Here is an 18,294-nt window from a genome sequence, read left to right as displayed (position 1 = left end):
AAACGTCACAGCTGGTTTTACAGCAAGCATAGTTGTTTGCAAGCAGAAGAGTTCCTCTGTTTTGCTGGCACAATCGAGCAGCATCTCTGTCTTTTACGTGACCCAGGATGGCTCCTCATGGGCTTGGTTGGAGGAGCAAGCCCTGTACACCTGCAAAGAGGTCCAAGAAGGTAAAGCAGCACCTCTTCTCTTTGCTACAGGTTTATTTCCACGTGAGTTAAGGAAACAGTACGCACAATTCCAGAAAAAAAGATATTTTATAGGCCCAGAATCCTTCTTTCACAGTACAACGCAACAGTAAAGGATTTAGTCAGTGTAAACAGAAGGTCCAATAGTGATCATCAGCTATCACAGATCAGCTGCACAAACACCACAGCTACAGGGTTAATGCCATTACCACACAAATCGACAGTACTAGTACAAACCATAACTTCACCTGCAATGCTTTTTCCTGTGCAAAAACCATGAAAATTCAATGTACAGAAGGAGGGCACCTTCCCTACATTTTTGTGTGAGATGTAAACTTCCTCCTCGAAGTTATCCCATTTGGCAAAGGCTCTTGGGGCCCAGGACACTGCTTCCCAGCCCCTGCAGCACACAGAGCAGCTCAGCTCCGCGTCCCAGCCCGGCACTCGTGGGCTCTGTGCTGCAGAACAGAGAAGGGAATCGGCTGAGGATCAGATGAGTCATTTTCTGAATCTCCCCTGAAATGCAGCTTACATTCATTCTTTCAAAGAGTTTTGTGAAATAGTCCTGGTCACACGATGTATGGATAACAGCAGTTCATAGGTACCCCATAAAATCATCATTTGTTAACTTTGTTTTTTTAACGTACTAATTGAGCCGTGACTGGCATCAAAAGCTGAGGCTTACAGTAATCTGTTGGCAAGCTTGAAGAAAGTGGATAAATGACTTAAGTGGGAAGATCAGAGAAAGAGAGGGATGCCACCAAGGCTGCGGGGAGGCACAGGCTGCAGCTCTGCACCTGGGCCAGGATGGCAGGAGGGAGCCCTGCAGCACCCACGTGCTTCTGCTGCACGGAGCCCAGCCCCAGCTAATTCATAGTCTGACCACACAGGAAAAAGCAAGAGGTGGTTATTTATCATACCTCTTCAAAAAGGCAAAACAAACAAAAAGGATGGAGGAGTGACGTAGTAAACCTAAAGTCAACACGTACCTACTTGTTGGGTTGATTTTTTTTTTTTATTTTTTTATTTTTTTTGTTTCTTTGCTTTTTAATTATTTATTTTTTCAAACACGTGGAGTTAAGTTACAGATGCCATATAAAATGCACACTTTATGGAATTCCTGCATAGCAGGAAACAAAGAGGCTAGCGCTAATCCAACAGCTACGTTAACAGCGGGACTGCCATTTATTGGTGCAAGGAAGGTTCCCTACCTAAATATAAACAGAGCGCACCCCCCTTCTAGAGGAGTCCTGTGGCAACACATATACATTTTGTTCAGAAGGAAAAAGAAAGCATTTTCTTGGGGATAAACTGCCAAAAGAATTGGTTTCGCATCCGTAAATTTAAGGCAATGTTACTTAGACCTGAGAAAATGAAAAAAAAAAAGAATACATATTTCAATTTATTTTCTCACCCATAAATATACAGAGTTTCAGTACCTCCTGTCTCCTCCAACTCTCAGGTGCTTCTGGGGAAAACAGCCATAGGGAAACTGCTCTGAGGTCTCGGGGTTGGATCCAGGAGATGCAGAGTTCATTCCAAGGAAAGCTGCTGGGAGCCAGGAGGGCTCACCCTCCCCTGGCTCTTTGTCAAACATTTAAACACCTCTGTCTGAGACCTCTGGAGCGGGTTAACTCCAGAACAGGCTACAGTGCACCGGTAACCCTGAAAGGTTTGTATAGCAAAACTGCAGCTAAAACAGACAAGAAAATTACATACAGTGAATTTTGGTGCTTTCCGCCTTTGAAGAAGGAAAAAGAAGGATGTCAGGGTCAACGATTTCACTGCACCTTTATAGCCATTCCTGTAACTGCAGATCAAATCCTGTAACACTAGTGTGAAATCACAAATTGTTCTGCGCTCTTCCTTGGGAAAAAAAGTATAATAAAATAATAATAAGAAGAAAATCAACTGGCAAACGTTGCTCATTAAATGGTAAAAGACGTGAGAGAGATCAGGTGGGGATTACAGACACGCAGCATGCTAATGCTAAGGAGTTATTAAACAAAGTGCAATGATTTTGACCATACAAGAGGACGGACAGATGGACAACTCCCTTCGGTACCACCCAGGGGCTGAGTGCCCCTGGGGAAGCCTGGAGGCACCATGGCAGCCTGCAGCCATTGGGGCTGGCCGCGCTCCGGTCCAGCACATCCACGGCTTCAGCAGAGATTCGCTTGCACAAAGACACAGTCGCTTCCCAAATGTGAAATTTGGTCGCCAATTCGGGGTTTGTTGGCTGCTTCTAGAAAGCTGCTGAAAGACAGAGTCGGCCCTAAAACCTGTGCACGCCCTGTGTAGCTTCTGCGGGACCAGCTCCTTCTCCAGCACAACCCACCCCTCCATCAGGCTGCTCACTGCTGGCTGGCAGCCCGGTGGGGGTCAGCCACCAGCCTGCTAAAGCAGCGGGCTGGGCAGAGCTGTCGGGTCACTAAAACCAGAAGATCTCCAGATCCCTGCTCAGGTTCCCACACAGCCAATGAGAGTCTGCGGCCTGGCGTTCTGCTGACATATCAAACACAACTATCCAAAGATCAGAGGCAAAAACTAACCCTCATCTGAGCAGAAAGCAACTCCCACTGCTGGCCAGCACCTCCCGCATTCAGAGGAGGGGCAGGGGCCCAGCTCCTTTACTTAGCTAGCTAGGAACAAAACCCTTCATCAAATCACACATTACAGAAGCTCACTGTGTGCAAAAGACTCTTACGCTAAAACGGTTCCACCCTACACAGTGCAGTCAACACAGTTTTTAACTTAAAATTGCAGCTTGTTCTTTACAAGTGCTTGGCAGAGAATATTTATATTCTTCTGACACCATATAAATAATATTTATACAGCTTAAACATTTTGAGACATGCATTAGACTTTAGGTAGTACACATTTCTTGATCATATATGCAAATATTACTGTCAATTAAACCAAGCAGCCTTACGCTGGACCGTGCCTCGCGCTATCCAGGACGCTTGACGGCGGCTCCGAATCGTCCATGGGAAGGACCAGGCGTGTTCCCCGGATCACAAGTTCATGGTCCCCAAAAGCCAGCTCCCGATCGAGCGCGTCCTCGGAGCTGTTCCCCACGAAGCGCCGCGGCACGTTGCTGGACGTGACCGAGTCGGTGTTGACGGTAGAATCCCCGTAGGTCAGGCTGATGTCCCCATCGTTCAAAATGAGGTCGGAGTCATCGTCCTTCAGCTGCTCCTGGTTCTGGGCAACAAACAGAGGGAAAGTGCTGGTTAACGTTTCCCAAGCAGCTGTCTGAAATCACATGATCATACAATACCCCGAGTTGGAAGGGACACATAAGGATCATTGAGTCCAACTCCAACAGGACCGCCCAAACATAATGGTGCTGAATGAACAGAGGCGCTGCACCGCAGCCTTTCCTACACTGTGGCCCTGCAGACTTGGGAAACACTTGAACTTCTCTGCTGGAAAGACCCGAGAAAGGACACCCAAGTTTCGTGGTGCCAGCACCAAGGGAACTGCCACCCATATACCACGTGTCCCTCCGTGGCCAAACAGTCAGCTGAAAGAGCAACACACTCGTGGGACTCAGCCCATGTATCTGGCTTCCTCCTTGGCATCCAAAGCCAGCACGGGAACACAAGCACATCAAACCCCACTGACACTGCCAAAGAGGTGGCACCACTGCACTCACCTCGTAGGCCTGAGGGCTCGTCAGGCAGCGGGCTATGGGCCCACAGCAGCCTGGCAGTGTGGTGGTGAGGGGAGGGCCGCTGTGCGTCAACAGAGGCTTCAGATAGCTGCAGGGAGGGGTAAGGAAGAACAAGGAACACGAGAGGAGCACAGCAGTGTTCAGGAGTCAGGAGTGGATGCAGCAGTGGGGCCTGGTGTCTGAGGGAAATCACAAGAAGGAAAGAAACACAGATCCCTGGAATCACAAAACTGAAAGGGATAAGCAACCTGTGTGCAACCAACAAGTGGGATGTGAGTGGATCGGGGCACTGTAAGAAGAGGCTTTGCAGCATCCCTTGTCCCATCAACCTGCACCTCTCAGCCTGGCAAATGTTAGCTCATGGAAAAGCATTGGAGAGGGAGGAGAGACACTGATCCAAGCAGGAGGGCTATAAAAGGGAACATCCCTCTGCTTCCTTGCCCTCCTGCCCCGGGGAATGGGGACGGAAGACCTTTGGAGACCTTCTGGGTTTCCAGGCTGGGAACACAGCTTTGGACTGAGCCAGCACTGTGCTAAGTGGCCACAGGACGGGGAAGTGAGTGCTGGGTCATCTGCAAAGCTGGCATGGGGGATTTGGCTTGGCCCCAAGCGCAGTTCAAGGATACTTGTGATCGAAGTTGTACCACATGCGGAACAGCCAGGCGCTTTCTGCCTTCGTGCTCCTCCTCTCGCTCTCTGGGATGCCCTGTGAGAGAGAAAAATGTTATCAGTAGCAGAGCAAAGTGCTGAGACTCTGGGGAATGCAGGAGAACAGCTTCCCACTGCTCCCCCAGCAGAGAGCTTTGGGCACAGTGAGCGTGGGACATCACTCACAGCCTCAGGGAGCTTTTCTGCTGGGGCCTTCCAGCTTCTGACCTCAAGGGTTAGTGCCTCGCAGCCAGCAATGTGCCCAGCCATCACGCTTAACAGCAGCTGACAAGGCCAGCCTCTTCGCAATTTCCCTTGAGGTTTAATATGCAAATAATCATGTGCCATGAGCACTCAGTGCTTCCTTTTAGTTGGAGAAAAATACAAAACTGTTCGGAAGGGTCTGTGAATACAATTACACATTTCACAGCAATTTGGCTTTCAGATTCCAGCTGCCTTTCTCCTCAGGAGGTGAGCAGCCCAGCCAAAGGCTCTGAACGAAACAAGGCCCCAGGGTGCAGAGCCCACCCTGAAATCAGCCAGAGGCACAGCCACAGCACAGCCGGGCTGCAGCACTCATCTCACCACCATCAGTGGTCCCTGCTCGGTTATGTGGCTGCTCCCAGCACACAGAGGCATGGCAAGACTGGAGATGCTACATGAAGTGGGACAATGAATGGCACTTCTGTCCTGCATGGGATGCTGGGATGGCAGAGTGCCTCTGCGTCATGCACATTTTGATATTAGTTTCAAAAGGAGAGACAAAATGTATTGCAGCAATAACATGGACTGTCTAAACACTGCAACAAAACACTTCCGAGGCTTTCTTTCAAGCTGAACAAAAGAAAGCCCCATTATAACTCCAGAGGGCACAGAATAACGATGACTCCGACTGACTGCAAACTGCTGAAAATCCTCCTGCAGCAAGAAGGGAGCAGAGCAGGGAGGAGCATTCCCAGGCACAACCCCTGCACCAAGGAGTGCAAAGACCAAAAGCTGCACTCACCACGTTCTCCTGATCCGCATCCACACCGACCCTGCGGAGGAGAAAACAAGCAGAGGGTGAGCACAGGCAATGCCTGATGGGCGTGTGTGGCCTGTCATGGGGAAGGATGGGAGCTCTGCAGCTCCCGTGCCCACACACTTGCACTGGTGGCAATACTCACCGGATGTTCAGGCAGGACAGCATGGCCGTGGTGCCCCCACCGAAAACCCACACTGTGAAGAAGACGATGAGCAGCGTGGTGCTGAACATCATCTGCCGGGCGTAGGTGGCCGTGTCACGGATGGCAAGGGCAAACGCCATGGCTCCACGCAGCCCTGCGACGGGAAGGGACAGTGGAGTAGCCAGGGGTCCACCTCTGCTGCAGGTTTCCCAACGTGGTACCAGCATCCCACTGCCCAGACCCCCGTGCTCCACCCAGTGAGTCCCACAGAGCCCTGTCCTGCCCAGCCCTGAGAGGTGGCTCGGGTGGGAAATGATGTGCAATGTGCTCGGAGGCAAGGAGGCAACAACGTACCAGCAAACATCATCATGTGCTGCAGATTTGTTCCAATCTTATTTCTCCTCCCCAAATTCAGTAAAAATGACAGTGGGTAAATATTGGCAGCTCTTCCTAGGAAGATAGCAAGCTGTGTTTGTACTTGTTAAGGAAACTGTTCTTCCTGTGTCTCCCATCATATCCCACCTCTGCACACAGAGCTAATTTCTGATGCCAAGCAGCAACACGAGTTGTTCTGTAAACACCAGTCCTCTGGATGCAAAGACAACAATCCAGCTCAGTGCGGGAAGAGCATGCTATGCTTCACCAAATTGCTGTGTGAAGCACACACATCAATTCAGGAATATCACACAGAGACAAACACAAATAAACACGGGAAATGATGAGAGGGCAGGTTTGACAACAGAGAGGAGCAAGATCACCATTTCCCACTGCACGTTCTCCTGTGCTGTGCTCCTTTTCTACCACGAGCACTACTCGTCCTCTGCAAAGCTCAGGTTTTCACAGCCTCCACAGCCTCTGACATTCCTCAGCACATCGCACAGCTCGGCTTGAAGCTACAAGCAAGGCCTCATTCCCAAAGATTATTCAGCAAAATGAAAGCAGCAGCAGTTGAGAAGGAAAAAAAAACCCTAATGCTCTGTGTTTCCATAGCCTGTGAGATACAAGAAAGAGCAGCCCCTTCATACTGCTTTCCTCTTTGAAGCTGTGTCTTTTAATACCAGCGCCCAGATGGCAAAACTAATCTTGCAGCCTCCAGTATTCAGTGCAGCCTCGAATAATATGTAAAATGCTCCCAGCTTTTATGTTCTTTCCTGAACATCATGAATTTGCATAAGAGATGTATTTCGTGTTCCTTCTCATGAATGAGCTACTTCATCAGCAAGCCAGCTACTGAAAAGGCAGAGCACATCACTTCAATCCAGCACCCAAATGCATTTCCACGCTCTTTGCTCCCTTTACCTCACTGCAACTTTGCAAAAGCTAACTGGGGAAATTCAGCAAACCCCACTGGAACTCGCATGTCAGCACTGGTGAAGATAATATTTATTCATCTGTATAAAGATGCTTCGGTGCAGGCAAAGGGTGAAAATAACTCTGCACATCTGCTATGGCTTCCCTGTGATATGAACAAAATTCCTTCAGAGAATTCCTCACTTTCCTGAGGGGTGCTACTACCAGGGCTGGTAGTGTGTCTCCACTAGCATCAGCCAGCAGAAAGGGAAATCCTTTCTCATTCCATCACTCAGAAGCATCTCCTATAGCTTTACTATGCTATTTTGTCAAAAAGGTGCTTTTTTCTTCTAGAGTTAACCAAATGGAATAGCACAGAAAAGAGGAAAACAAACTGCTACATCAGGAGGTGCCTATCTGCAAAGCCACTCCTGTGCCACACTGCCACATGACGAGGCATCACGTTCACATCCAGCGCTGAGCCCCTGCAGCAGCCGATGGATGGCCCTTGGAAGCAGGCAAGAAAGCAAAAAAGAAGAAAAGCTGGGAAAACATCGTCATAAAATAACCAGCAACAGCATCACCGCACAGGAGAAATCCCCCTTTAAAAATGAAGCTAGGCTGAGTGGAGGAAAAAAAACAACACGTTTGTATGAAAAACCACAAACTAGGAATGAGGAACCTCTCCCTTTCTTTTCTTGTTCATAAAAAAAAGGCTCTAAAGGATACAAAAGCCCCCACCACGAAGGTAGGGTTAAAGATGTGGTTCTGGAAGGTGAACAGTGCAAGTCCCATGTAGGAGAAGATGAAGTTTTCTGCCAAGAAATTCAGAAGTTCGAACAACTGAAAGAGGAAAACAAATTAAAAGGGAGTTAAACATAGATTTAACGAGAAGAATGTTAGCCCATCCATCACAGAATTAACACTTCTGCAGAAGCAACCCTAGCAAAACGCAGCTGCAGACTGGCAGATGCACTTCATTCTGGCTAGAGAGAAGGAGAGAATACTGAACTGCAGATCTGGAGGACGAAGGGAGCTCTCACCTGTTTAGTTCTGTGCTGGGACTCTGTAGATAAGTTGTTATAGGTGTAATGGGCTTGCGTGATCCCACAGAAGAGTACAGCCACCACACCTGGGGAGCACAGCATCGCGTTAGACTCCTGGCCATGAAAAGGGAGCTAAGCTTCACCCCAGCAGCACGGGCTTCAATGCAATAACCCTAAAACCCAGAGCAATTAAACTTATAGAAGCAGAGGGCGAGCCCTCTGCGAGAAGCGAAACCCAAGGGCACCATCATCCCTGCGGATTTCTATCCCAGGTGCAGCTGGAGCTTGCCTGTAAAGCCGCACGCTTCGGCCAGCAGGAAGGTGCTCCAGGACATCAAGAAGAACAGGCCGGTCTCCAGCAGCGGGAACTCCCGTAGCTTGGTGAACTTGGTGACGTTGCAGATGGTTAAGGACAGCTCGGAGAGCAACTGCAGGCGAAGGGGTGTGCAAGCTGTGTATCACAGCAGCACTGCACCGCCTGCCCCAGAAGGCCACGGTGCTGCCTGTCATTCATTTGGGCATACGGTCACGAAACACTGGATCTGGATGAAACGCAGCGCAGCAAAAGAGGAAGCCGCTATGAAAAAGCTTGGGGGGAAAAAAAAACAGCAGTGAAGTAAAGGATATTAAAGCTGTCACAACTCCAGTCGCTGCTCCCATTGCAAAAGATCCACTGAATATCCCCAGGAAGATCCCGATGGACTTGAACATCGCCGTGACATCAAATGTGTGGCTGTTGTCACCCGCCGGCTGGTACGCAACAATTGAACTGGAAGAGGGGAGAAAAGCACACACAAGAACAAAACGCTCCTTAGTCTGCTTTGCAAAACGCTATGACTGCTGCAAACTGTGAGCATGAGAAAACAGAGCGGGGGGGGAGGGAGCCCCGGTCCCATTTGGGCTGCCCTTCGCTCCCAGCCCCACTCCTGCAGCCCAGCCGCCCCAGGAAGGCTTTGCATTCGCTCCTTCCAGATGCATGGGAGCATCAGACCAAAGCCCATCTCTTGCACATCTCCTGCAAATGCATTTGCTAGGCAACAGCTCGTCATTTACAATGGCATTGTGGGGGCTTGGCATCAGCTCTCCGTAAAGCCAGGCCCTCTGGGGACACAGAGCATTTAAGTGGGAAGCCTGCACTCCTCTGCCGACGCCACAGAGGCAGCTGATGCGAATATCCCCAGGAGAACTGCAAGTTCCTCAGTTTTATTGCATTTAACATGCACTACATTTCTGCTGCACTGCTCTGGGTTCTGAAGTGCAATCTCACAGGGCAGCAAGACGAATGGGGATGGTTCACAACCAGCTTTCTCTGAGATACAGGTGCTGAGAACATTAACTCCTGGTTAGCCATCCCTCGGCTGCCTCTCGGATGCGACCCTTGGGCAGCTGCTGTTTAACTCCTGAGTTATGTTGGAATGGAAAGCTACTGTCACCCACGCTTCCTCCAGCTTTGCCCCTAACAACAGACCAACGTTTTTCTGCAATGCGAATGATAAACCAAAACCCTTTCCGACTTGTAATGGGCCCCTTCCCTTGCTAAATTCCCCTGCTTTTCATAAATGTTAATTTTTTTGCATCGTCTTTTACACTGCAAGCCACAGGTTTCATTTCTTTCGTCCACCTTCTACTTCCCATTCACTACCATAGTCTTATTCTGTGGCTTTGTTGTTTTGTGTGGATTTTTTTTTTTTTTTAAATCCCAACTGTTTCCTCGTTTGGACGTTGGTTGGGCACTTGACCCTTTTGCAGCCTTCCTCCTGCTTTTAGTTTTTACACCACTAATAAAACAAACACCACTGCCCATGCCCTTCAGGAGCCTTTCAGCTGCCGTGAAATCCCCTTTGGGAGAAGCAAGCTGCATCCCAGCCCCACGCTGCACACCATTTTTCAGTTCTGAGTTCAGTTCCCCTTTACAGCCAGGTTCCCTGCCACCAACTCTGCCACAAAGCACTTCCTCGCGGGACAGGAGCGATGCAAACAATTCCAGAAATGCTCAGTTTAGTAAATGCAACCCAGTACGGAGCTCACAGTGCTGCCTCCACGTCAGTAAATCCCACGCAAGCAGCGTGCCAGCGTGACAAGTATTCCAGAAATATTTTCTGCATTAGTCGTAGCTATAAGTTAACCTGTCACAACTGCAGACATGATATATTTCCAGATAAGCTCCCATAATGACAACACAAAGGCAACGCGGATAAAATATGTCCCACACGCAGAGGACATAAAATATTAAAGAATATTATAAAACATTCTTTAGAAAGGCAGCCACTTGCTGGTGCAGGTGTTCAGCACAGGATAACTCCAGAAATGCCCTCTTCTTGAGGCACAGACAGCAGGCAGAGAAAGCAGACAGCTGCTTTAGCAGCTATTCCCACCCAAACCAAAGCAACGTTCATGGGTGGGGGGCAGGGAGGAGCAGACAATGAGCAAGGGGCTTCAGTGGGATCCTGTGGCTGGAATGCAGATGTGATGCTTTTGGCATGTCAGAGAGGCTGGGTCAGCAGGCCATCAGAGAGCACAACGTCCTGCAGCAAGACAACTCCAACCCACACTCCCCAACAGTGTCATTAAGTGACACTGTTAACAGTGATGGAAAGTTCAGTACAGCTTCTAGGGACACTCAATAGGGAATTCTGGTTTGGCCAGAACCAGTGCTCCTATTTTAGAGGAGTGAGGCCAGGTGGCTCCCCACAATGCCCGACACGTAACGTACAAAACAATTAAAAGTAAAAACAGAACACACTTACGAAGACAGCACTATGGCAACGGCATCATTGAGGACGCTTTCGCCAAAGAGAAGGGCATACAGCTCAACATCAACCTGGAGTTCATGGAATATGGCAAGAACAGTCACTAACAAATAGAAAAATAGAGAGACATTCAAAAAGGTGCCGTCAGCTTGGTGTCATCAACGACAAAAAGTCCCTTTTAGAAAGCTGCCTTCCTGTACTTCCAGCAGCACCAGCTGCTCCCTTGTGCTCTTCCTGCCTTCCTTCTGCCCCCTATGACACGGATTTGTTTTCTGATTGACCTTCCCATCCTTCTAGGACGGCGCATCCTGGGCATTAGGTCTACACCCTCATGCAGCGAGCAGGCTCTGCTGCCAGGGGCTGCTAACTCCAGTCAGCTTCTCTGAGTGACCTTCCCAACAATATCCAGGGACTCCCTCTTGCACACTGATGGGTGGTTTAACCCCTACACTCTGTTTTCACCCATGAAATCTTGCTCTTATTTTCAAGCCTGAAGAAGGGACGCGACACCAACAGCTCAGCATCATCTCTAAGCATTACCTACAGGGGTTGCCTGACCTCTGCCCATCTGCCTTTGGGTTCCCCACACACCCCCAGGCTGCTCTCCCCATTGCAGGCACTCCAACCATCAACACCAGTGCCCCAGGAAAACCATAGGGAGGAGGCTCAGCCTCAGGGGGACGTGCTTGGAGAAGCAGGGAAATCCCGTCAGCTTGATTTTTCTAAGGTTTGGGTTTTTTTGATAAAAGTATCAGGAGTAATAACCACACCAATAGCTGGCACACCTTAGGGAAACATAAAAAATACACTATTAAAAACCCATGAGGAATGCACATCTTGCTTTTTTTTTTTGCATGGCTGCTCTGTAGGAAAAGGTTTATATTCTGCAGCATTATTATCGATGCATGCATCACACAGTGCTCCTTCATTTGTCTTCAAAAATGGAAAGGAATAATGAGATAAGCAGGTAAGAGCCAAATTCATCAGAAGTGAAAGCCACTGGCACCTATTTCAGATGGGCAGAAAATTTGGCTTACCCAGGCATGCAGCCCTTCCCTCCCATGCAAAACTGACCAGTATCTGCATGTATAGAGTTCCCAGAGCTACTGCAACTCCACCACATCTTTCTCAAATGCAGCAGCCAGGCGGCAAAGAAAGAAACTCCAGAACTGGTCAACAAAGGGCAGGAGGAAGGAGAGGCCTTCTCATGGCCCTGCTTTTTTAGGGGAAATTGGAATGTGCAAATAAGCAGCTACCGTGTAAAAGCAACCATCAACCAAGTGAAATTCAGTTGGACAAGGTGTGGTTTTCTTAGTTTTCATTTACAAACTGCTTCAGCAGACCGAGTTGTCACTACTGGCCACAGTACTGCTCACTAAGATCAATTTTCTGTTAGATCAGCCCCTTCCAAAATCCCACCCGAATGGAGGCTGAAGGCATTTGGTTTTGTTAAGGTTGAACTAAAACTTCCCACACAGCACATCTCATTCTGCATTCACCACTTGGGCAGGATGTCAGAAGCAGGCAGCAGACCTGTCCCAATGGACCCAGAAAAGGCAAAAGGGAGACCAGACTTCAGAGCAGACCAAGATTTAGAAAAGCAGAAGTTTGGAAAGTATATTACACATAACTGGAAGGAAACAAAAGGGAAGAAATCTGACTGCTGAGAACGCTGCAAATAAATTTAACTTCAAAATACAGAAAATGGGAAACTGCCCAGGTTTCGGATCTCTCCTTTCTTCTCCTCTTCCCCAAACGCAGGCAAAACAAGGGAAAAAAAGCACCTAACATACCTGGGTCGGTAGCTGATACAATGGCCCCGAAGAGGAGGCAGTCAGTGAAGTAGAAGTCTCCCCCGAGCTGCCCGGTGACCTTCATCAGCGCGACACAGCCGTACATGACCGAGCTGTGGAAACAGAAGAGGCCACTGCTCAGACCTGCAGAGCAAAGAGTTCCCTAGAATCTGCCAAAATAAACCCCCAAGTTGTCCAAGTATAGGAACACTGAAGAGCTGTGTTGCAGGATCTCAGCCTGATGCAACACTGGGGTCCCAAAGCGGAGTGCTGGACTGTGGAATCCAAAGCACCAGCAGCATGGCACCAAAGTACAGCACCGGGAGGAGATGGCACTGAAACTCCTCTGCCAAAGACACAGCCAAGAAGAGCAGCAGCCAGGGACATGGGACAGGTCATGGCAACACCTCTGTGACCGATTCACAGGCTTCATGCCAACATGTTTCAGTGGGACGGCCTTGGACTCACTACAAAACATCCCAAACTTCCAGCTAGGAGGAGATAATGCAGGCAACTGAGCTTGGCTGAATCCCCTGGATCTCCAGTGGAAAACACCATACACCTGCGTGGTGCTCCTCAGAATGGGAATTATCCAGCTCCCTCTGTGCACACAAATCATTTGAAACACAATCTGTGTTTACCAGGCACCTGTTTCCAGCAAGTAAGGGCAGCACATGCGTTTACGATCCTGCTCTCCACTCGTGTGTCTCATGCTTGCTAGGACGGCGCTTTCAATAATTTCAAGTTAGCGCCTGTTTTTCCACTTGCCTGGCTGCACGTATAAATGCTCTGCACGAGATACAGAGGAAGCGCTGCGTACAGAGAAGCCCCAGGAGCCAGCCTGACCTCCCAGCCCCAATCCACGCACAGCTCACAGCCTCCCAAGCACCGCCCAGCCTCAGCCGCTCACCCGATCACCAGGCAGGAAATCGCAGTGCCAAGAAAAGCGTACGCCAGGATCGATCCCAAGTTCCTGAAGAAGTGCCTCTAGAAGAAAAAAAAAAAAAAAGAAAGAAAAATGAATTACACTTTATGAACATTTCAAGCTGTGCCAAGCTGTGCCAGTGGATAGATACCCGCAGCAACCCGTGCCCAGTGCAAACACCATGAGCTGTGTGAGCACGGCAGAACGGTGCGCAGCCAGAGCAGCGCAGCTAGTGCAGCGTTAATAAACATGAGAATATTTTCCTGTACCGGTGTATTTAATAAGGTGCTGCTCCAAGCCTTGGGAACTGATTTCCTAATGCAGCATGAGTCCTCCTTCCTTCTCCCGCAAGCTAAACAGGATCGTTTTCCTCTCCCTCTCCGTTTCAGAGCTGCTGCTTTCTAAAACCTTCCCACCTTCCACAGCGTTTCAAAAGCTGGGATGGCTGGAATGGCCCAGCTGACATCAAACCCCTGCACAAACCAGTGCTGCCAATGGCTGAAGCTGCCAACCCTTCCTGGGGCAAGGGTGAGACCCACAACCCTGCTTCCCACCATGCTGTGTGCGCTGGGAACACTGCACCCAATTCCACAGCCATGGCTGCTAAGCAAGCATCAAAGCACTGTCAAGTACTAAAAATGCTCTGGGAGCAGAGGAACTGAAAACGTGGGCACTGTAAAGGCACGTACCCTTTTTAAGCTGTAGCCCGCATAAAATATAATTGGAGGAAGCAAAATGTTGAAGAACACCTCAGGATCAAACGTCACCTGTAAAACAAATGAACAAAAGAACAGTAGAACCATTTGTTAAGATTTTGCGAGACAAAACAGAAGGGAGAATGAGGTATGAGATACCCTGTACCAGGTGAGCACAGAGGTGTCAGGGCTCTTTCAGACCCACGGCCCAAAGCCTAAAGCAGCTCAAGTTAAGATCAGCTGCAACCAGAGCTTCGTTACATTGCATGTTCAGCTAACAATGTACAGAACCAAAGCAACAATCGATTAAAAAAAAAAAAATAACTTAATCCAGCAGACACAGGGTTTCTGTATTTGCACACACCCATTGGAGCGGGTGGGGAGCACCCCATCCCCTTGCCAGCACCCTTACCTTCCTCAGCATCTCATTGTCCTGGACGTTGTTGAGCTCCTGGGAGCTGATTTCCCCCTTCAGAGTATACTCGTAGAACTTCCCGCTGACGTTCACCAGCAGCGTGGCGGGGCTGGTCTGCACCTGGCAGCTCAGTGTCACGTTGTTCACGTCACTGGGGACGTGGATGCCATAGCGCAGGACCACACCAACCAGGACGCCTGGGGAGAGATGCACAAAGGGCCAGGATGGCCTCTGTGAGCACGTGCAGCTGGAGACACGATAGGATCATGTATCACCAGCAGAGAAATATATTTTGGCAGGGGATTTAAAAGGGTGCCAGGAGCTGTTATGAATGCTTTGAGGACAGTGAGCATCTTTCTGTCCCAGCCCAGAGGGAAGGGATGCTCACAGGCACTGGCCAGCACAGCAGAGATAGTTTGAGGTCACGTTTTTGCCATCAGTTCCTTCACACCAACCCAGCAGAGCCATTCTATGCGCCTCTACACTCCTCCTCCAAGAAACAACAGGAATATCTCCCTTCTTCCCCAGGCAGCAAGACCCTATCCACCAGGCAGTGGAGTCACGCAGCCACCTTCCACACCAGGGAGCTTCCCAGCAGCAATCCCTGCTGCATCAACTCTGGTAGCATTTGGGGCCGACCACTGCGCTCCACACTGTGCCCTGCAAGCTCCATCTCTGCACCACCAGCGTCAACCCATGGGTAAGCCAGCACTGCCTGCTAGGGTCCAGCGGGGTGAATTTGCAAGTCAGCAATTTACATGGCACTCCTCATTTGCAGCACAGCTCGTTAGCTGCACGTCAAGGTCTTGCATGCAGATGATGGCACTCGCCAGCATGAGCTCCTCCAGCTCCCTCGCTCCTGCACAGTGCACCCTGCGCTCTCCCAGCAGTGCCTCCTGACAGCCACAGGCTGTGAGGACAGGATGTCCCACGGACCTTTCCCACTCGGCCTTCTGCACAAAAGGGTTTGGAAACGCCTTGATTCAGGCAGCGCTGAGCCACAGAAATCCTAAAGCCAGAAACTCCACAGCAGCTGTCTGTCTTCTCAGCCGGAATCCCACCCAGGGACACCAGGACTCACCGCTTTGAAATGAGATGCCCTGCTCAGGGGAAGGAGGGAGAGGTTTCAATGGCGGCTGGGAATTCAGGAAGGATCCTGACTCACCCACCTCTCACCTCTTAATCCCTGTCCCAAAGAGGGGCTACATCTGATAGCGGTGCTCATCCTCACCAGCTCGCTTACTCATGCAGCTGTTCCCAGCCCCGCGTGCCAGCCAAATCCTTGCTCCAGCCAGGAACAGGAGAAGGAAGGGGATGGGAATGCTCTGGAGCCGACCTTCCCTGCTCACCTCCGTGTAAGGGAGCTGCCCAAAGCCTCCTGGCACAAACCTGACCCAGACAGCCCGACATGTCAGACACCAACACCAGCCCTGGGCTAAGCAGACCAAGCTCAGCACGCCCTCTTCCTTCTGATGGTCTCTTAGGAAATAGCTTAAAATCCTCTGGCATTTGAAGGCCTGTCCTAGCAGCAATCCGTGAGCCTCCCGCCGGTATCAAAGTGGTACAAAAGTGAGCGCTGGGAGGGAGCTGAGGGGGGGAACCTGACACCAGGAAGCTGCGAGCAGTGAGGAGATACAGGCAAGGCCAGAGAATTCACGGAGCTCTTCTACACAAAATGCGAGATTATTTTCATTGCATTTATCCCAACTTCATTAAAAAGAACAAAAGCCCACGGGCTTTTTTTTTTTTCAGGTGCTGGAGAACATGTCTCAGCTAAGATTTAAAATAAAGACTAAAAGATTATGACGGCAGCACAAGGAAGCCAATGGCACACATTAATCTGGACACCAAAAGGAAAGAAAAATGCAGTGAGCACCTAAAAGCATCATGCCAACACCCAGCTGGGATGAGTCCAGGGGCCAAGTGGGAACCCGTACAAGGAAACTGAACTTCTGGAGAAGCTCTGGCACATCCCCGCCAGCCCCCGAGACGAAATAAAATGAGACTGCTCATTTAATTGGCCTAAATGCTGAGTACCTGGGGTGTGGGAACCTAATTTTAAACGCTGAAATGAAGCCTAGGGGCTGCTGAGCACCTATTGTCTATCCCAGCAAAATAACTCCAGCTCCTGAACTTCAGCCCTGAGCCAACAGTGTAATTTGTAAGGTATAAATCCACCCGAAGCAACAGCTTATAACTCAGGGTGAGAACACAGACACCAGGGAGCTGTGAAGCATGTCAGCAGGGAGAGATGTGTGCAGAAGTTCTCAGTTCTTGGGTTTTTTTTCCACTAGAAAAAGACAAGCTTTTACAAACTGCCCCTCTGCCCAGATGTGAGGGGCTGCTGTGCGGCCTGCCCGCTGCAGCACTTCCACATCTTCCATCCACTTCCCCTGGGCTGAAAGCACCACAGCGGCTGGGCACGGCCAAGCTGAAGCAGCACTGCCTTTGTTCCCGGCAGCTTTGAGGTTGCTGCTGTAGAACAGTGGGGTCCCACCAAAACCACGTCCCTGTTCAGCGGCGGCTGCCTGACCTGATGGACAGAGGCCAAAAGCAGCAAGAAGCTGGGATTTTCTGCCTGGCCAGACAGGAGATATTACTTTTTTTGCCAGCACCTCCCGAAGTGCAGCCTGCGAAAGAGCCGATGGAAAAGACAAGTTTTAGAAACCGAGATGACGAGGGTCATCCTCTGAGAGCACAGCAGCGCCTGGCACAGCCAGGAGGTGACAACCGTGCCCCGCCAGGGCTCGCAGGGATGGGTGAGCGCAGGCACTGCGTGCTTCTGGGCAGCAGCGAGCTTCCCCACCCCTTTCTGAAGGACACTTCCAGCCGAACCATGGGACAACAGGAGGCAAAGAGCACAGCGAGCCACTGTCCTCAGAGCAGGGCTTCCTTCCATGGGGAGCTCGGCCACGTTCCTGTTCCGACCAAGCACGGCTCTGCAACAACGGGGTGGGCAGCACGAAGAGAGGCGGGCGGTCTGCTGGTCCAGCACCCAGCAGAAGACACCTTTTGTACGCCACGCTCATCGCTCCTGCCCAGATAAGGATCTGTGTCCCCGTTAATCATTCTCCCAGCACAATGCCTGGCCCGCGCTGGTCGGCCTCCAAGCTGCACCGCATGACCCCGGCCCGGCCACGTTTCCATCTGCACGCCCTGGGCCGGGGCACTGCAGGCGGCCACGTCACGGCAGCGAGGATCGCGACGAGTTCCACGACCACGGCCCAGCGCTGAAACACAACCGGAGCTGGGCCTGCGGCACGGGCCGCTTCTGGGGACCTCGGCACGGGGTCCCGTCACCCACCCAGCGCTTGCGGGCAGCTCGGCGCGGGGTCCTGTCACAGCACGAGGACGAGGAGGCCCGGCAGCAGGAGCCCGTGCCCGGGGGTCGGCAGCACAGCCCGCGGCGCTCAGCACGGGGCACCCACCCGCTGCCCAGCGCGGGCACCCACCGGGAGCCCCACGGCACCGCCCGCAAACCGCCGCTGCCGGCATCCCCCGCGGGGACAGAAGGCGAGAGAGCGGATCGGGGCACCGCCCCCGGGGCTGCGCGGGGGACCGGGGAGGGAGCCCAGGAGGGGACGGCAGCGCCCGCGGCCCTCACCGTAGATCATGGCGAGCCCGGTCTCGTGGAGGAAGCGGGCGCGGCGGTGCTTGAAGAGCCAGATGGTGAGGATGGTGAGGGTGAGCAGCAGGATGAAG

The 18,294-nt window shown here is 50.9% G+C and overlaps 1 protein-coding gene across 1 annotated transcript; it reads right to left on the bottom strand.

The window, feature by feature from the left end:
- On the bottom strand, nt 239-18,294 carry SLC9A6 (solute carrier family 9 member A6; the record flags this gene model as incomplete). Its single annotated transcript, XM_021406200.1, is given in 16 exon segments — nt 239-3,392; nt 3,847-3,952; nt 4,491-4,570; nt 5,519-5,549; nt 5,679-5,832; nt 6,033-6,144; nt 7,698-7,811; nt 8,012-8,100; nt 8,304-8,409; nt 8,642-8,783; nt 10,762-10,867; nt 12,558-12,670; nt 13,468-13,544; nt 14,172-14,249; nt 14,590-14,789; nt 18,197-18,294. Coding segments are annotated over 16 exon segments (1,882 nt in total), but the record flags the coding sequence as incomplete, so codon positions are not given.

The sequence above is a fragment of the Numida meleagris genome, chromosome 8, assembly GCF_002078875.1.
Source record: "Numida meleagris isolate 19003 breed g44 Domestic line chromosome 8, NumMel1.0, whole genome shotgun sequence".
In the NCBI taxonomy this organism is placed as follows: Eukaryota; Metazoa; Chordata; class Aves; order Galliformes; family Numididae; genus Numida; species Numida meleagris.
The sequence above is the reverse complement of the archived record's forward strand: the minus strand, read 5'-3'. Positions and strand labels throughout refer to the sequence as shown.